The sequence below is a fragment of the Gopherus flavomarginatus genome, chromosome 5, assembly GCF_025201925.1.
Source record: "Gopherus flavomarginatus isolate rGopFla2 chromosome 5, rGopFla2.mat.asm, whole genome shotgun sequence".
In the NCBI taxonomy this organism is placed as follows: domain Eukaryota; kingdom Metazoa; phylum Chordata; order Testudines; family Testudinidae; genus Gopherus; species Gopherus flavomarginatus.
The window spans coordinates 50,388,069-50,408,436 of NC_066621.1; the positions used below are offsets into that span (position 1 = coordinate 50,388,069).

The 20,368-nt window shown below is 47.3% G+C and overlaps 2 protein-coding genes across 3 annotated transcripts in view; both read left to right on the forward strand.

Annotated features, from left to right (window-relative positions):
• Positions 1-20,368, forward strand: part of LSP1 (lymphocyte specific protein 1) — a 512,003-nt gene that overhangs the window by 355,126 nt on the left and 136,509 nt on the right. The window lies entirely within an intron of this gene.
• Positions 8,125-19,321, forward strand: SYT8 (synaptotagmin 8). The gene is made up of 8 exons (XM_050953728.1): positions 8,125-8,252; positions 10,231-10,388; positions 11,300-11,395; positions 11,865-12,032; positions 13,349-13,516; positions 14,559-14,676; positions 15,785-15,918; positions 17,027-19,321. Exons 1-8 carry the CDS (start codon positions 8,138-8,140, stop codon positions 17,258-17,260), a joined length of 1,191 nt encoding a protein of 396 aa, XP_050809685.1. The 5' UTR covers positions 8,125-8,137; the 3' UTR covers positions 17,261-19,321.

Consider the following 20,368-nt stretch of genomic DNA (forward strand, 5'->3'; position numbering starts at 1 on the left):
AATGACTTGTTCAAGGTCACACAGGAGATCTGTGGCAGAGAGGAGAACTGAACCAAGATAACCTGGGTCACCATCCAGTGCCTGAAATACAAGACCTCCAGGAAACTCATTTCTTAGACTATTCATGGAAAATAAACACAGAAAAGCCTGCAGCGTTAGCTGAAATGAGTGCAAACAGTTGAGAAAATATTGGCAAAAATTTTGCAGTATTCACTCATTTTTAGTTACTAGCCAGTCAAAAACTCTCTTTATTTATTTGCCTGTGTAGTTATGGGGGAAAAGAATCTTCCTTGATGGGCTGATGTTTGCTCGCTCCTTCTTGTTCACCTGACTGGATAGGTTATCAGATATTTACCCTGGACCAGCCCCTCAGCTGATGTAAATCAGCATAGCTCTCTGGCGATCCATTGAAAAGCTACTGATTTACACCAGCTGAGGATCTGGTTTAGTATATATTTGCACCAATACCAATATTGCACTGTCCAATCTCTAAATCTCTTTGGAACTCAACTTTGTTGGGGGGAGAGCAGTCCATCCCCATCAAAATCTCAGAGCTAACTGCACCTGCACTTCTTGTGGGTCCTCCCCTGCTATATTAATGGATATGAAAGACCCCCCTAATGTGAACCTACAATCTACCAAGATGGTTTGGGTATAAAAAGCTCAGGCACCATCACCAGTGATCCATATTGCACAGCTTTCTGCTTCCTTCCACCGTGACCACTGTCTTCCACACAACCAACCTAAACTGGAACAACTGTAGCTCAAGTGAACACTTCCAACTGGGTAGAAGCTTCCCCCATCCCCAGAGATCCTCCCATACAAACAAGCCAGGATGGAAGGGCCTGCAGCTGCCTTATAAAGCTCAGAGATTTATCCCTACTCTGTACCAGAACAACAGAACCCCTCCTGCTCTGTACTAAATTTCTCCTACTGAAAGGGTATTGCAGTATAACATACTAGGGCAGGATATTTCTTACACCTAATAGCAGTAACTGGGACTGAAGTCAGTGGCAGTTGCTCAGATGCAGTGGAAGAAGAATGGAGCCCTGGGATTTGAAGCATAAAGAGGGAGCAGAGAAGTAAAAAGTAGCTAAAATGTCTTGCTTCTCAGTTCTTCCTTCTTGAGGGGAAGCTGAACAGCTCTGCTAATGCACCAGGGCTAATCCCTGCCCCATTACACACACAGATTGACCACATGTGACTTGCTGTTTTTGATTGAGCTTAAGCCTCAGAAAATCAACCTGGTATCCTACCTATTAAACACAAGACAGCCCATCACTGGCTTTCTATATATAGGGACAGGCCTTCGGCTGTGCTAATTAGCAGAGCACCATCGAAGGGAATGTTGATGGGCTGACACCAATTAAGGAGCTGTCCCTGTATATAGAAGTCAGCATCTCTCCACTCATGTCAGTAGTGCTATACTAATTGACACCAGTAGAGGAGCCAGCCCAGAATGTTAATAGAGCCCTTGGGTTACAGAAGGTGTTGGGAGGAGAATAGCACCAGAAACGAATTTTCTGCAATGTTAAGTAATTAGGTGCCTGGAGAGACTTCCTGGGGAGGTGGCCTTGGGACACTAATCTCTGACCTTTAACAACACCCAGTAAAGCAGGAGCATTGCCAGGAAATTAACAGGCAGTGGAAAGGAGCTGCTGCGGACACCTGGTTCCCACCTTTGTGTGTGTACACACCCACACATTAATCTGCGACAGGCGCACACCCATTCTCGGTCTGAACGTCACTCCAGGGTGTGTAGCCAGGCATACGTGTTGCATTTGTGGCAGATGAAGTGTGCTCCTGAGAAGAAAGCTGTCCTGGGCCTGGAGGAGTTGGGTGCTAGAGAAGGAAAGGTGAAAAAGGATAACAGGGGAGCCAGCAAGCTTCCCATGCAGCCCTGCCCCTGAATCTCAGTATTGTCCTGCAGCTAACACGTCAGAACGTCTGTGGCACTTTTAGAATGAGCAGGGGGGTTAGTCCTTGCTGTCCTAACCAAATCCCCTTGTGGTTTCAGTTGGATACATTGTTTGTCACCTCCTATCCTAAACTGTTGTGTAGTTGTTGTGTAGTGTTGTTGTGTGCTGTTTAGCAGCTGCCGTATTTCCACCCCAGAGGTGGAGGATGAGATCCTTTAGCTCCCTCAAAGGAGTGTTGTAGAGCTAATTTTATGTCATACTTTAAGATCTGGTGAAAGATGACACAGAAGTATCTGTGGGCTTTCCCTTCTCTTACTTTATTGTTTTCTGCTGTTGAGCCCCAGCCATTTGAGCATGGGTTTTCCTTCCTTCCTTCCCATTTCTAAGGCTCCTGCCAATAAACAGTTAGTCTGCCTGGTGAACATAGCAGTGCATTGATGCAGACCATGAGCTTGATTCTCATGTACACTCAGGCCCTTTTAAACCACTCTGGCAGTGATGTAATGTGCTCTGACTTTAAGGCCCCGTTTTGCTGCCGGAGCAATATAGGAGGGGCTACAGTATAAATGAGAATCAGGCCCCATGTGTGTGTATAAAGCATGTGTGTGCATTTGTAGCTATCCATCACATGTGTGAATGTATTTGTAAGTGTATGTCTATATTGGTGTATGCTTGTGTGACACTAGTTAATTGTCTATTTTTAATACATACATGTGTACATTCGTATATGCAATATGTGCATACGTATGTAGGCCCGTGTGGGTACATGTTTACACCTAGAGTAAGAATCTCTGAGTCTCTGATCACATGCCTATCCTTGTGCATGCTGGCATTTGTGTGTGCCTGTTTGTGCATTTGTATGTGCTTGGACTGGGTACTATGAATTTGATCAAATCCACATCATTCAGTGCAGTGGGACATTTTTCCTGATGCTCTGTTCTGGATGCCAGCGGAAAGTTATGACTGTTTGTTTGCCATAGTTATCTTGAGGGCGTGGCACATGCCAAAGATCCATTTGTTCCATGTTTATATGAGGAACCAGCTTATTGTCCCACAACTTGTATATTCCTGGGGTTAGACTGTAACTCAAGAACACAGCCCTGAGCAAGGGGTGAGGCCAAAGCTGCATCAACCAGGGAGTAGCCCCAGCAGACATTTTGCCTCAGAGACTCCCCTTTGAGTCCCAATGCTTCTTTCTTGCTCTCCTGGAGTAGGAATTTACGTTACCATCAGTAAAGTCCTACTTACCCCAAGCTGGCTCAATGAGTAGGGAATTGGAGCCAAGGTTATGCTTGTTCCTCACTCATTCCTTGCTCACTTGCTCCACAGAGGGAGTAGGCAGGCAAATAACCTTGCTTACTACTACATGCCTGTAACAATCTTGGGGTTCATTAAATAACAAGCCAGTGAATGAGAAAGGAATAACACTTAATAAAACAAACTGGAGAGCTTCTGTAGTGAGTTGCGGCCCACAGCCATGTGGTCCCCACCACCCTCCCCAGGGACATCTCTGAATTCCCACACTCACAACACTGTCCCTTATGAGAGAGCAACTCCAAATCACAGTCTTTCATAAACATATCTCTACAATACCTGGACCCTGTATCTTGCTGCCTTAGGCATAGGGGTGTAAGTGGCATTTTTGTTCCCATGTCTGGGTGCGTGGTCTGAGCCAAAGTCCAGAAATTTGGGCATCACTGTAGAAGTCTATTATGCAACAAAGGCAGTAGAAATTCCTGCACTGGCTTTCTTAAATTAAGTGTGAATGGGAATATGTTTCTAATGGGACAGTTTACACACAGATTTCAGGGGGGAAGTGTACACAATTAGAAACCCAATGTTCTTTACCTGGGCTACTGAACACACCATATTGGATTATTAAAAGTGCAAGACCATTAAAAATCTAATTCGCTTTGCACTATTTATATGGATTCTCTTTTTGCATTTCATGAAGCTTGGAGGCACAACTGCACAGGTTACTTTCACTTTTGTTTATAATTTTCACTTTCTGGTTCAAGGCACTAGCAGCTGGTTAGGGTTGCTGTCACTGCAGGGGAATATTTAAATTAAAGAGTTTTTTCACTGAAGTTAAAACAAAATTAATTGAAGTATTTTCTAATGGCTGCTTTGGAGTAATTTTACTTCAGACAAATGTGTGCTCAGAACTCTGAAATGCCTTTCTTCAGCACTGAATAGAGTCCATTCTTTGTTCTGCCTGCCTGATGTTTGGAAATTTACATGGGATTTTCAAAAGTGCTCAGTGTTAGCAGAACTCTGATCTCAGTTGGGGCCTGTAGGTACTACTATACTGCAAGTTATACTAGCCTTGAATTTAATTAAATCGTTAGCTGAGGTTTGTGAATCACTTTGAAAACACAAAGCTCTGTGTACATTTATTACTGTTATGAAACATTCTCAACAAAACTCAGCCAAGGGAAGTTTCTCTTTAGGAATATTCTCTGCCCATGACTTGTCTCTTTGCTGAGTGGCAGCGTGGCAGGCAATATAAACTTGCATTTTCTCATTAAATGCAGACATGGTCACATTCAGCAAGTGGCTGCTGGGAGCCAAGGTAGACAGGCACATACTTTGCAGTGTCCATCACATCATTCTGTCCTGCCATTTATTAATATTATTCCAGGGAGGAGATCCACACACCTGGCTTTGATTATTGACTGGCCAGCACCCAACACATTCATGGACGGGTGTTGCCCACTTTTGCTTGGGGGAAGGGCCTTGTTTATTGTAATTGTGTAAACATTCCTAGTAATAATATTAATAACACCTAGAGCTTTTCAGCAGCAGATCTCAAAGCACTTTACAAAGGTCACAATCATTATCCCCCTTTTACAGATGGCAAAACTGAGGCACAGAGGTGAAGTGCCTTGCCCAAGGTCACCCAGCAGGGCAGTTGCAGAGCCAGGAATAGATCAGGTCTCCTGACTCCCAGTTCAGTGCTCCATCCACTAGCACACACTGCCTCCTGCTGAAGTCCCTACTAAGGGCTTCTGATTGCTGACTCACTATCACAGCAATTTTTCCTTTTGCTTCCTACTCAGCCAACATTAGGCCAGATTGTGACCCCTTTGCACACAAGGCTGAGCTATTATTCATGGTTACCCCCAGGGGAGACAATACAGTCAAATAGCTATTGCACTGGCCCAGGACACAGGAGAGGTGTGTTACTTTTCTTCTCTGTGCTTCTGTTTCTCCCATTCTTTGTCTGCCTTGTCTATTTAGACTGTAAGGTCTTTGGGCTTGGGACTGTCTCTCCGTATGTGTATGTAAAACACCTAGCACAATGAGGCCTTGATCTTGGTGGCATCTCTTGGTGCTATAGTCCTATAAATAATTGAAGTCAATGGGATGAGTTGTGAGAGTTACTGTTCAGCTGAGTAATGGGGCCTGGCCCATTGTTAGCACCCTCACATACACACATCCCAAACCTCTCTTCTCCTTGCTGATTCATTTAATAATAAATCTCTTCCTGTTAATTCTGGAAAAAAGGTTGATGTGTGGTTCTTGGTGTGACAAAGTTCTTCCTTTACCTTGGTGGGTCCTGTGCTTACTGGCAGATTTGCTCACCTCAGTGATCTTCCCCTCTGGTGGAACCCACAGTCTGGGTCAACTCCTCCCATGTCTGATCAGGAGTTGGGAGGTTTGGGGGAAATCCAGGCCCACCCTCTACTCCAGGTTCCAGCCCAGGGCCCTGTGGATTGCAGCTGTCTATAGAGTCTCTTGTAACAGCTGCAAAGCAGCTACAACTCCCTGGACTACTTCCCCGTGGCCTCCTCCAAACACCTTCTTTATCCTCACCACAGGACCTTCCTCGGTGTCTGATAATGCTTGATTGTCTGATAATTCCTCAATCCTCCAGCAGCACACCCTCTCAGACCCTTGTGCCTCTTGCTCCTAGCTCCTCTCACACACTTCCTCTCCTCTGACTCCTCCCCCACCTGACTGGAGTGAGCTCCTTTTTAAACCCAGGTGCCCTGATTAGCCTGCCTTGATTGGCTGCAGGTGTTCTAATCAAAGTAGCTCTCCCTACTGCCTTCTAGAAAGATCTTAATTGGTCCCAGGTGCCTTGATTAACCTGGAGCAACTGCCATTTGGTTACCATGGTCCTAGGGATTTGTTTAGCCTGGGGCTAACATACCTGTTCCTCAGTACTTTACTGTAGCCATCTGGCCTTGCCCCATCACACTGGACATTCATGGATGACATGATTCTCCTTTCTTTCCACCTGCCATGCTGTAATGTCCCACTGGCCATATGACTGTGTCTCCACGCTGGTGGGTGCCAGATGCAATGCTCTCATAGAGCCACGTTAATGCAGTCACGGCCTGGGGATTAAGGCTCCAATACTTGATGCCATGGTGCATGTCTATAAAGGTAATGAGATGCTAACCCAGTGCTAGAGGCTATGATTAACATAGTGGAGGCAAAGATGCAGTCATGTCTCAGGGCTGGAGGCTCCCAGATCCTGCACAGCATCATAACGAAGATGGTGTACTAGGATGCAGTTCTTAGTGTCTAGTATGCTCCAAGTTTACTAACGTGCTGTGGTTTCAGTTGGACACTGTGTTCTCCACTTCCTGTGCTCAACTGCAGTGTTGAGTTACAGCCTGCTTCTAATCCTCTTTTACTTTCCACCCCAGAGGGGGTTGCATTTCAGTGAATGAAAACAGAGGTCTGTCTGTGTGGTTTGTAACACCTCCCAAGCATGTTGGAATCTTTAGGGACATATGGGTGCACTATAAATGCAAGGGGCCCATGATTCTGTATGCAGAGTTGGGCAATCCATGCACAGATCACTGACTTTCCACTATCTCCCCCTCCATTGCTTCATGTGGATACTCATTTGCCCCATGAACAGAATTCAGGAGCTGGGCTGGGGAAGGAAGAGAACGGAGCAGAAGAGAAACTGCTCTCTCTGCCATCATCTATTACCTTCTGCGGGTCCTCTCTGAGGCTGCTACTGAGCAAGGGGATCCAGCCAATGCAAGCGCAACTCCTGCTCCAGCCATGCTGCCCCAGGGAGAGGTCAGTGCCAAATGTCTCCTGTTTCTGTGGAGAAGGAAGTTCCTTTCCTCCTGGATCCTTGACATTTGTAGGGTTGGGAGGAAGCATAACTCCTACACCTCCAGCTCCTCAAATCTCTCCCACCTGAGGCAATGGCTGCAGGTAAGCGCCATGAGTGTAAGTGGAGCTTTCATCCTCCCTGTCTCTTTCCCAGAAGTTTCTCTCTAGGAGGAGACAGTCACATTACATAGAATCACAGTCTTTCTCAAATAGGAGGCATTTATTAAACAAAAGCACAGATGACAGACAGAATCAAACAGACTTCCGTATAGCTTGGGTACCAACTTTATCTCTGGGCTGGTCTACATTGGGCGGGGATCGATCTAAGATACGCAAATTCAGCTACGTGAATAGCGTAGCTGAAGTCAAAGTATCTTAGATCGAGTTACCTACCGTCCTCACGGTGCGGGATCAACGTCCGCAGCTCCCCATGTAGACTCTGCTCCTGCCGTTTGCGTTGGTGGAGTTCCGGAGTCAACAGGAGTGTGTTCAGGGATTGATATATCGCGTCTAGATGAGATGCGATATATCGATCCCTGAGAAATCGATTGCTACCCACCAATACGGCTGGTAGTGAAGACGTACCGTCTTCTGTTGCTTATCAGGGACTACAACCTGTCTGGGGGCTGGTCTACACTGGGGGGGGAGCGATCTAAGATACACATCTGCAGCTACATGAATAGCGTAGCTGAAGTCGAAGTACCTTAGATCGATTTACCTGTCGTCCTCACTGCGTGGGATCGACATCCGCGGCTCCCGCTGTCGACTCCGCTACCACCGTTCACGCTGGTGAAGTTCCAGAGTCGACGGGAGTGCTTTCGGGGATCGATATATCGCATCTAGATGAGACGCGATATATCGATCCCCGAGAAATCGATTGCTGCCTGCCAATATGGCGGGTAGTCTAGACGTACCCTGGAATTCTGTCCAGCACACAGAGACACCTAGTGGTTGAATATTATAATGCAAATTATCACATTATTGCAGAGGAGATCTGGTCCATATTTTACTATGTTTGTTTCATGTTTTATTTGTATTTACTCTTACTGGAGTCCAGGATTGGAGAGACAAACAGTGCGAAGGAAATTAATTTCCCATTTATCGTGTTTGTTTCTTCAGGTCACCCACACCTACTCATGGTTAACAAAATGAGTTCAAACAGCACTACTGCCCCTAGTGCCCTCACTACGACTGCTGCTCTGACTACTGCCAAGCCTGGCTTCATCGATGGCATTATTAACAAAATACCTTGTGAGTAAATTAAAGGTGGCAGAGTGGGCACAAGTGTTGGGTTCATCAGGGATTAATTTATTTGCTGAATTCATCGTGAGTCAACCACGCTTCCTCTTTGACTTACCCTTGATCTCACAGAGGGCTGCCACCAGCCAAAGCTCCATGGCTGCCACCATAAGCTTTAAAGCCTTCAGCTCCCCTGAACCTCTGCAGCAGCCAGGGAGAGATGAAGGTTTACGCTGCAGACTGAGGACACTGCTCCTGGCCTCAGAGTCTAGTGGTCCCTTCTCCAAACCAACTCCTTAGTCTTTTTCACCCCTCCAGCTCCACTTAATGGTGATCTGAAGTGAAAACTCAAAAACAGGATGGCTTGATTTGATGACTCTGTCCTAAGGACCAAGTTTGAATGGGGGTTTCCTTAGCCACTGGGCACCTTAGAAAGAGCAATGAAGAAAGGGAGAATTTAGGAAATGATGACAGAGCCACCTAGTGGCACCACACTTTAAGGTTGTGTTCGGCTGTACAGCATAAGCGTGGCACCAGGGCCTTGGCCAGGGCAGGGCTTGAACTTCTGTGGCCTGATTCCTGGGTTGTGCTGCACTCCAGTGGCAGTTTCTGATACACTTTTAAAATTTAGGTTGCTGTTAACCCCACTAAATCTAAAAATGATCCGTACAATCAGCATAGTGTTTATTTTGGGGTGGCAAGAGGAGGTGTTTAGCTGGATGTTTCTATAGAAAGATCAGCCAGGAAAGAGTGAACAATGCGACCATGGAAACTGGTATCTTTAGGTTTCAGACATAAAATCCTAGTGAGATGAACACAGTGGTTCATGGCTGTCAGAGAGTGATTGTTCCAGGCTGTCTCCGGACTCCTGGAGGCAATAGCGCAGCTGTTACATCCGGTTATGTTCTGTACCTTTAGTTTTTTCAGCCATGAACATTTCTTTTTCCAAAGTGAAAGTTTGTATTTTGCAGCAAATTTCTGCATTAAGGGAGTGAACTCCCAGGCCAGTCCCATTGCTGCAGAACTGCAGGCGAAATTTGACCATGAGTATAAGAGCTTAGCAAAACTGATCTTTAGAACAAATATAGCTCAGCTGGGAGCCCACATATTAACCTCTAAGTAACTACAAATTCCCCCAGCTACAATGCTGGTTCTGTCATGCTGACCTACACTGATTCTTCAGACAGAGGCACCTCTGCCACATCATTTAATGATGGCTGGGAACATAGTATGTGCCACTGCTGGATCTGATATTCACAACCCCTTTATTATAGATTGTGTATATCATGGTTGAAAGAGACCTTAGGAAGTCATCCAGTCCAACCCCCAGAAAGATTTTTGCCCCAGATTCCTAAGTGGCCCCCTTAGGGATTGAGCTCCCAACCCTGGGTTAAGCAGGCTAATGCTCAAACCACTGAGCTATCCCTCCCCCATTTTACTACTGCTTGTTCTCTCCCAAGCCCATGATGATCAGGAAGCACGTAAAGGAACCTGCCGGGATATAAGCAGGTGGGATTTAAAGGACATGGCAGTGTTTGTGCAGGATGTGACACTCAATCCATCTCCATGGGGTTATTCTCCCCCTCCCCACCCCGACAGCTAGGGATCTTAGGCACAGAGGTGATAAGGCCAGACTTTTCAGGTGGATGTGCCAAGCATTAGACAATTCATTAATCCATATTCCAGCACATCAGTCACAGTGGCCTCATTTTCAGAAGTGCTGATCACACACAGCTCTGAGTTAGTTCGGGGGAGTTGCAAAAGCTCAACATCTCTGAAAATCTGACCACTTTTATTTAGATGCCTAAATGTGGATGTAGGTGCCTAAAGTCCACCATTTGGTCCTTAACTGATTTTCCCAGGGCTCAGATGATAACTCAGGAGTCCTGATAACATTCTCTCCCTAGAAACAGGTATTATCTAGACAGGCATGCCATTAAAAAGTGATCTAACCCCATTTTCTCTCTTTGTTTCCAAAACGGTGCAACAGTACCCAAATGGGCTCTCATCGCCATCGCAGTCGCGGCAGGCCTTCTCCTCATCCTCTTCCTCATCTGCATCATCAAGTGCTGCTGTTGCAAGAAGAAGCACAAGAAGAAGGAGAAACTCAACTTGCAAAACATCAATGGCTCCACCACTGCCAGTCTGGTATGCTCCTCCTGTTGTCCCTCCTCTACCTTACTCCACAGCTGGTAGATGCATTCAGAAGCAGCAGCATGTTCTAGTGAGCTGAGCAACAAGGCTGGAGAGCCAAGAACTTACGGGTTTTGCCATGGAATCATAGAATATCAGGGTTGGAAGGGACCTCAGGAAGTCATCTAGACTAACCCCCTGCCCAAAGCAGGACCGATCACCAACTGGGGCAGCTTCTGTTCAGAAATGACCTCAAGCTAAATTAGCAATGTGCACTGCAGGCCAGAATGAGGATGGTTTAGCACAGATGTTTATGGAGAACTTCCCCAGCACCTACCTGTCTGATGACTTTATGGTTCTAGTTAGTGCTATGAGTTACCCATTTTCACGAGCTCCAAACAGAGGAAACAGAGGAAGAAAAACAGAAGTACATGATGCAGTCTGTCTTTGAGCCTGGGAGCAGCCAGCATAAGAGAGATCTATGTGTAGTGTGGCAGAATAAGACGTACCAGCGTCCCTTTTTGGACTACTGGGGCTTATTGATGGAGCCTTGCATAATCCTGAGGCTGTCCTGATTTTTGTTTGCTTGGTTCACTTCAATGTGGCCGGTCTTCAGACTCATATTCGCAGAATGTAATAGGGATCTTTTCATCATTTGTCACAATCTAAACATGACTTTAAAACAGTGATCTCCAGGACTGCACCACACTGCAGTACAGTGTAATGAGCTTGGGGTTCACTCTTATCTGCTCAGGAAGGAGCAAGCAGCTTGGGCTGACAGCATCATCTCTGGAATATGGTGACATGCTTAGAGAACTGCATTGTTGCCCCTCGTCTCCAGCCATGGAGAAATACCAAAGATTCCAGTCTTGAACCTTCATGAGCATTGTTATCTTGGAAGACATTCTGCTGTTTTCTTGATGTAGGTCCAGCCAGACATGGAAGATTTGGAGTCCGGACTGGAGAACGACAAGCGAGGAAGGCTGCAGTATTCCCTGGAGTATAACTTCCGTAGCCAGGAGGTAGGACTTGCTACGCCAGGGTGAGCTACTAGTACTGAAGGAAGTGGCAGGAAATGAGTTTTTCTTGCATTGTCAGATTCTTCTCCTTCATAGCATTCCAAACCCTCTCCTTTCAGAGCCAGCTCTGCACCTTTTTCCCTTGCCCATCACATTTTCCACACCCACACCAGCCAGCCAGCATGCTGATCCTCTGCTGTGCACACAGCTCCAGTTCCTCCCCTAAACCTGTGGGCACAGCTGCAGATACTAAGTAGGTCCTAGCCCGCCAGCTGGCCATCAGGGTCCCTTCTGCCTTCCTAGCTACTGATCCATAACAGCACCTCCAACACTGATTTCTGCAACAAGCACCTACCATGCTTTTCTGTGTCCAGTTGCAACAGACTTTGCCTACAGTCACCTGGAAGGCTGCAAAGCTGAGCCAGCTCTCTCTCCTTACATGGAATAACCTTTTGCTGTTGATATTTTTCAGATGAAGGTTGGAGTGAAGCAGGCAGCAGATTTAAAGGCCATGGACAGTGGGGGGACCTCTGACCCATATGTTATTGTCTATTTAACATCTGATATGAGGAAGAAGTATGAAAGCAAGGTTTACAGGAAGACACTGAACCCTGTCTTCAATGAGACCTTCACCTTCCAGGTGAGAAACACTCTCAGCTACTTCCTCTCATCCAGATTGCTGCTGTAAATTGCTCTTGACTCACTGCTTGTGAGCTGAAAGCAGACGTCAAGTAGCTAGTGCTGATCCTGCACAGCGCAGATAAAGAGTGTGGCATGTACGAAAGCAAGGCAAACAGGTGAGCAAGAGGAGGACATGATCCCATTAGTGAGAGCACTGCTGCGCGTCCAACAAAATCCTCCTGCTTTGTGGCAGGAGTAAGGCCAAGGAGGAGAGACGCAGAAGATGGATGTGTCCTCAGGCCCACCCATTCTTACCCACATATCCCCTTTTATGCCCTGGATTCTTGAGAATAAAGAAACAGGGTCTGAGATTTTCTTACATTCATACTTACACCTTTTCCCCATCACAAGGCGGCTCTGTCACTACCCAGTGTGCCACACTGCCTGGCCTGTTTCTCGCTCTTTTAACTACCAACACACACCAGATTGTTACCCTTTTACCATGTGGCTATTTATTTTTCACTTACACAGTATGACAGAATGCATTGCAGGCTTATACAGTGGGAGGAGACTTCTACACGGTCATCTCTCCTCAGCTCAGGCTCACCCTCTGAACTTCCCCCAGCTCCTGTTCCTCCCACTTACATCTTCCCCATTACTGAGCCAAATTGCCTCTTTAGCCCAGCAATTACCACCCAAGGTTCATTAATCCCCAGCAGAAACTGACAAATTGGCTTTAAGGAAGCCTACACTCGTCCCAGTGCTGCAGCAACCAGGGTGCTACTAATAGTGCCCTGTCACACTCCTCTCCATTGCCCGCCCTGAATCCCTCACTCATGTGTGTGCTGCAGCACAATCAATTTGCTCTCCCTGTTGTGCAGCACCATACACACACACCTGCAGGAGTAAAGCGTTGGTCTCCTGCACAAACACTGCTGTGTCCTGCCAGTTTCTTCTGCTGAGTCTGAGTGGGAAACGGGGACTTGCCACCTCTCATTGGTCCCTCCTGCAAATGATCCCGGTAACAAATCTTCCCTCCTTCCTTTGGTTTCCAGGACTCAGATGTCCTTCCTGCTCAGGGCTTACGGCTAGCAGAGCAGCTTGTTGGGAATCCTAGTGCTGAATGACCATGGAGGCTGACTCTCATTCTGTGAGAGGATGAGAGCCTGCCCAAGCCCAAATGTGCCTTTAGCACAAGGGAGTGGCAATGGAGCGAGGGAAGCTCTGTTACAGGTCTGCTTCCCCAGACTCACGAGACAGAGCGCCAGCAGAAGAGCACGACAGTAATATCGTTAACTCCCCCACTGCAATTCTTTCTTGTCTCCTCTCGGGCAGATTCCCCAGGCGGAGATGTCTGAGTCCACTCTGGTGATGCAGATCTATGACTTCAACCGCTTTGCCAAACACGACATCATCGGCGAGGTCCGGCTGCCTCTGGGCGACTTCGATCTGCAGCACGTGATTGAGGAGTGGCAAGAGCTCACCGCTGCCAGTAAGATGGAGGTGAGTATGTAAGTCAAACCCTGGAGTGAGGGGAGCAGCAAGTGGGCAGAGGGAAACTGAACCAGTGGCAAAATATCTCACAGATCTTACCATGGAAATCTTGATTCCACCACTTTCACTCGTGTTGAGCAGCGCTTCTCTTGTCAGCAAGTACTTCTGCTGAAGTTCCCTGGGCTAGAACTGTTGCAACCCTTACTTAATTGCACACGGGCGCAAAGTCTGCCTGGTTGCTCAGATTTCCCCTCCACCCACAGTGAGGAGAACAGAGGTTACTCCCTCCGCGTGCCCTGCAATGAGCCAGTAAGTGAGGAAGGGATGCAGAAGGGTGAAGAGTGCTGAGATGGTTGATTACAGAAGCAGGATGGCTAAGCCAAGCAGTCAAAAGTCATGAGTCAGCACCCCCGCCCCCCCCACCACCATGAGATTTTTCAAAATAATAAACGTTGGGTTCTTTTTATTTGTTTTGCTTTTTGAGCCCTTAAGACTCACATTTTCAAGCTTTCCTCTTTAATCATGAGGCAAGAAGACTAGAACTGTACTTTTAAAAAGTTGTTTGAAAATGGAAATTCTCTTATAATGACAGAAGTCCAGGAACTGGGGTTTTAAGAAAAGCACCAAATATTATGAGACTCATGATATAAATCACAAGAATTGGCAATGTGGAATTGTTTCTGTTCTCTGGTTGGATGAAATGCTACTAACCAAAACAGTGTGAAATGCAAATGTTGAAGATGACAGTCAAATCTACAGTTCAAAATTCATGCCGTGCTGGTTATTCACTGTAAATTATACCACTTATGTAATTAGAGTTACATAAAATAGTTACATAAGTTATGTAAATGAGTTCCATCAGTTACAGCATGAACTATAGTTTGTAGCATTGGTTTTAATACTCCTAATTAACAAGTAGAAGTTTGCTATTAATTTTGTCTAGTTATAAAACTGGACAGTTTCTTGGTGTATCTGAAGATTATTTGCAAATAGAGGGGGAAAAGGTAAAATTCAGTGAATATAAGATTAATTGACTTTGTGTTTCTAACAGCAAGAGCGCCTTGGGGAGATATGTTTCTCACTCCGATACATCCCCAGCACCAGTAAGCTCACTGTGGTGATCTTGGAAGCCAAGAAGCTCAAGAGGATGGACTCAAGTGGATTATCAGGTAAAGAGGAAGGGGCCACAATGATTGTACAGTGAGGGATTCGGGAGTGTGGTGCACACAAGCAAGGACACACCATGACGCTGCATTGACAGATAAGCTCCAACTGGATAGGTTCTCCTTAGACACAGGTCTGTCTCTGCCCCAGCACAATTCAGGCTTGACTCCTTTTGCTATATGGGAGTGGAGATAAGACAGACAGAAATACAGAAGACGCCAACGGTAAGAGTTGTGGCTTCAAATTCAGCCTCAGGTGATGAGGATGAATGAGTTTGATAGTCTAGTTCCAGTTTCCAACACTTACACCATATATTTGCAAGAGAGATAAGCGGTGAGGTAATATCTTTTATTGGATTCACTTCTGCTGATGAAAAAGGTCACTCACTTTGTCTCTGTAATATCCTAGGACCAACATGGCTACAACAACACTGCAAACATATATTTGTAACACCGTTTGGTAAAAGCTTGTACAAATAGGTAACTTCTGCATTTGTCTTCAGGAGAAGGGCTCTGGGGGCAACCCCAAACAGTTTGTGTGGGCACTTTGTGTCTGTAGGTGGAAAGGGCTCAGGATAGACCTCCTTTGTGTGTATGGGGCTGGGAGCAATTCCATTCTGTGTTTAAAGGAACCCCTTAGCATATGAGGTTAGACGCCCCATGTCCTGTGCCTCTCCTTTGCGTCTACCTCTCTTCCTCATTTTGCCCCATCACAACCATTGTGATGGGGCAAAGGGCTGAAAGTTGGGATTCAGGTGCATTGTCAGAGCTGTGTGCAATTGCAGGAGATATCACAGATCAGGGCTGAGGCTGACTGGCTGAATTGTAGGGGAAGCCCAGGGCTGGGAAAGCAGGGATTGCTGCAGGTCGGGACCGAGATGTACTGGCAACACCGTGGGCTACAGCAGCAGTGGGCCCTCTAGGTCAGGACTGAGGTGCATTGGCAAAGCCATGCAGAGGCCAGTTCCCAGGAAAGCTAGCAGAATTCTGAATGCCAATGTTCTATGAAGCTGTTTCATGGGCAAGCTGTGGAAATCTTTGCAACAAGGGATAGCATTAATGATACTGGTTGGCCATGCCCTCCACTCCCTCCTACGTTTTCTTTGTTTCTCAGACCCCTTCGTCAAAGTGCAGCTTATCTTGAACAAGAAGAAATGGAAGAAGAAGAAGACAGGTGTGAAGAAGAGCACTTTAAGCCCCTACTTCAATGAGGCATTTAATTTTGAGGTGCCTTTCAACCAGATCCAGGTAGGTTTCCCCAGCCAGGGAGAGCATTCAAAAACAGACACCACTGCTAGCAATGAACCCAAGGTCACTGGCTGTGAAGTGGCTGCTATAACTGAGAGTACTAACAAAAAAAAATTAGTCCTGTTGGTGCCATGAGCTGCCATTGTGATGGTGGCTTGGTCTTGCTCAGTTGCTCTGCCAGGCTAAGGGAAATGATGTGGTGTCTCCTACAATACAGGAGTCTCCTGCAATACAGACAGACATGGAGTTTGGAACTCAGGAAGGTGAAGGATTTGAGTGAGGAGGGCGAGTGGCTTTCAGGTGCTGCCCCATCTTGGCTGATGTTGTCATCCTCAGAGGAAATCTTGCACCCTGGATTTACACTGGGGATGTGTAGGGGACCTTGCTGATTGCATTTTTCATTCCAGACCCAGATACTGTATTTCTCACACTTTTCTGTAGCACAGCTGGGAGCAGGGGAGTGGTCAGGAGGTAACGGAAAGGAATGGGAAGCATCTCAGAGTGGTTTCTCCCTCTCCCTGGTGTGAACATGACCCTCCCAGCCAAACCAGCTGAACCTCCAAGCCCTTCCCTTTCCAGGGGATAAGCATAAGCCAAATCCCAGTTCATGTTTTGTTCTCCAGAAGGGGTGGGGATGCATGCCAGTCAGTCAGTCTGTCCCATCAGCCCAACCCCAGTCATGGCTGGCTTCTTCCGCCTTTTGGACAGGGCCACTAAGCATGTAGGGTTAACAAACCCAGCTGCATCTGCTCTACAATAGCCATTTAACCCTTCCCTGACTGATTTTATACACACTCATGCAGAGGCATACATGCCTCTCCATAGGCAGCCCCAGCCAACCTGCTCAGAGGCCAGTGGTACATTTTAGGAGACAGAGAACATATCCATCCCAGAGAGAAGGGATTAAAACATTTTACAATGGAATCCCTATGGGAAAATCACCCTTTTCTCTCTAGCCATGCTCCCTCATTTTCTTTTCTTCTGAATCCTTTTGCCTGCCCTCTTCTGCTTCTTTACTATCTGCCCCCTATTGTCTTTATTCTCCCTTTCCATGCAATCCCCTCCTTCCTTCTCTCTCTCACCTGTTCCATTTGTGTCTTCCCTCCAGAACATTGACTTGGTGATTTCAGTCTGGGATCATGACAAGGTGACCAAGAACCAACAGATTGGCAAGCTGTTCCTGGGCTGCAGAGCCACCGGCAACCAGCTGCGCCACTGGTCAGACATGCTGGCCAATCCCCGCCGACCCATCGCCCAGTGGCACAGCCTGCAGCCGGTAGAAGAAGTGGACAATGCCCTGCGGCTCAAATCCCACTTCAAGCTGCCTCTGCCTGGCAAATAAAGGGAGGTTTCTATCTCTCTCTCCACTTGGGATCATAAGGAACCTGAGACAATGGGTGTGCTTGGATGGATGGTCTGGAGTGCCAAGGAAAGGCAAGAAGTGCCTGGCCTGGGAGAGTTGGGAGAATTTTGCTATGAAGAATCTGTATCAATTAGATTTGTAGCCAAAATATAAGTGAGCAAGAACCAAGTTCCCCAGCCATGTTGGGAGCTGGTCACTCATGCATATGGCACCTTAGGGTAATGACAAGAGCTTTGAGAGCACCAGAACCTACAATCCATCCCCAGCATAACTATCCTCTTCGAGCCAGTGGAGGGAACTGCATGGAACAAGTCTCTGTGCTAAATTTTGGGGTTGAGAGTTGATGCAGAGACATGTGTGCCCAAGGCAGAGTGGGTTGGGATCTGGAAACAGCCTGGCCTCGCGTGAGGAGGGGGATACTGGCAATGTACGGACAAATGGAGTGGGTTATTTCCACAGTGTCTAGGAGAGAGAAATACATGCGACTGAAAATAATGCAATGATGACACTTCCTTTGACACAAACCTGCACAATAGCAGCAACACGGTTCAATGGACTGGCACGGATGGATGGGCTGCTTCTTACTGGAAGGAGCCAGGTGGGAAGATCATCCATAATCACATTTTATTCAGGGGGAGAGCATTCCTAGATGGAAAGACATGATGTTAAGGAGTCTGGTCCTCAAACTAAGGGGCAGAAGGACAGACTTGCAGTCAAGGCATTGGAGACCTGGGTTAAATTCTCTGCTCTGCTACAGGCTTCCAGTGGACTTTAGGCATGTCCCCTAGTCTCTCAATGGGAATACTAGGGCTGCCCTACCTCCTAGGCGTGGGGTGGGGCACCCACTTTGACACAAAGGTCATGGGGCTATGTACCTAGTTAGACAGACCTCCTGCGAGGATCCCGTCCTCAGTTCTAGGAGCCACTTCACAGCCAGTGAGCTTGGTGTGTGTTGGTTACAGTGTGCTCTCCCTACCTGGCCTGATGCTGCTGCTGTATTTAACATGGATTAACTCCCCTTGATTGCAGCATATAGACACTGACAGGCTCCTCTAGTACTTCTGAGCTTTTCTCTTCGTGAGAGTGAGAAGCCTGCTCTCTGTGGGAGTGCAGTGGGGCGCTCCCAACACTCTGTGGCATATTGCTTAGCACTGGGCTATTCAGTCTATAGCCCTGAGTGAAGAATGTGGCTGAGGGCTGCTTCAATGCTGTACACAAGCTTCATTATTGCTGTGGTGTGGTGGACTGTGTGGACCAGGAAGGTTGGGGTCTTGGTGGGAAATACTGAGAGGTTGGGCAGGGAAAAGCCTCCCTCAAAACATGCTGGGAAGTGGGTTCCCTCCCATGGTAGCCTCTGCTTAAAACAAAAAACAGCTGTTTAGGCTGACAGAACAGCACTGGCTGGGATTCCCTGCCCACACCTGAGACCTCCTGTGTTGCTGGTCCTTCAGGACAGAATAGTCCCACTCCATAGAATCTTAGAGTTGAAAGGGACCTGAGGAGATCATCTAGTCCAGCCCCTTGGTCAAAGCAGGACCAATCCTCAAATGGCCCCCTCAAGGATTGAACTCACAACTCTGGGCTTAGCAGGCCAATGCTCAAACCACTGAGTTTGCCTGCCTGCCTCCCCCCCTGAATGAGGAAAGACACCTGGATCAGCTCAGGCTAGAAAGAAAACTGCTAAGGGTGCCGTGCTGCGTCCTTGGGGACATATCTCTCCTGGTCCTTGAGTTTGCATTTCAAGGGGCCATTCATTCTGGGGATTTTTAAGGGGTTCTTTGTTTTAGATTGAGACCACCGGTGAGTTTTACCCTGATGCCACGGGACACCTCTGTCTGCCTTTGCCAGCCAGGTCTTCTAACTGAGAGAAGATAGAATTGGCCAGGTGTCAAACCGCCAGGGGCAGCTTCAGACCCCAGCACGCCAAGCGCGTGCTTGGGACAGCAAGCCATGGGAGGCGCTCTGCTGGCGCCACGCAGGCTGCCTTCAGTGGCTTGCCTGCGGAGGGTCCGCTGGTCCCGCGGCTTTGGTGGACCTCCCGCAGGCGTGCCTGTGGAGGGTCCGCTGGTCCTGTGGCTTCCCAAGCCTGCGGGAGGTCCGCCAAAGCTGCAGGACCAGCGGATCCTCCGAAGGCAGCCTGCCTACTGTGCTTGGGGCGGCAAAATGCCTAGAGCCGCCCCTGCAAACTGCATCTTGGTAAATGCTGTGGGGAACACTGAATAGACTCTTACTCTATGTGCATGTAGTGCCTAGCACAATGGGCCCCCCGGCTCAGCTGGGGATCCTAGGGGCCTTCATAATATGAATAATTCTTAACTGTAATAATTAAAAAAATACCTGTGCTAGAAAAACATCAGAGGTACAGTGCAATAAAATCCAGAACGTTAAAACAGTTCACTCTGCCTTCTCCGCTGCGGAGAAAGCCATCTGGGCCACATGTTTTCCTGGGGCAGCGCTGTTGACCTCAGTGGGTTTACACTAGTAGTTCTTACTGTAACCAAAGGGAATCAGGAACATCGGTCAATAGGATTTGTGCGCCTAACTCCCACAAGCACTTTTGAAAATCTTTCAGTAAACAGTTTAAGGAGTCAGATCACTGTAAATGATAAAGTGAGAGAATTTAAAACAGAACAGTTAAATATTATATCCTCCTTTACTGACTTGCCATGCCAAATACTAAGAGGACAGGATTTGGGACCAGATCCTTGGCTGGTCTAAGTGTCACTCCAGTGACATCAGTCAGTGGAGGATCTGGTCCCTGTAGCAGCTTTTGATGTTGCTGACTCCTAAGGTGCACTCGCCACTCTTTGCTGAGCTCTAGGTTTCTGTGGTCTGGCATCAGGTGCTGATGCAGAAAGAACCCACAACTTGGGGCTGATCACAGGAGAGGTGGCCTTGCAAAGTAAAGCACAGCATCAGTGTCAGCCATTGGAGACTCTCCAGACCTACACAACCTTCAGATGGCTGATGTCCTTACCAATGCCAGCATTCTGTGGGTTACATGAAAGCAGCCTTTGTGGAGTTTTGCTATGGCTATTGTTCTCTCATGTCCTATGAAGCCAGAATTCTTTTGTTTCTGGATAGATA

Bases quoted from the DNA above. Each gene is read 5' to 3' on its own strand.
- SYT8 (XM_050953728.1), top strand. From the start codon at position 8,138: ATGGTTAACAAAATGAGTTCAAACAGCACTACTGCCCCTAGTGCCCTC. The intron at 13,517-14,558 runs GTGAGTATGTAA...TGTTTCTAACAG, and splicing joins CCGCTGCCAGTAAGATGGAG to CAAGAGCGCCTTGGGGAGAT. The intron at 15,919-17,026 runs GTAGGTTTCCCC...TCTTCCCTCCAG, and splicing joins TGCCTTTCAACCAGATCCAG to AACATTGACTTGGTGATTTC.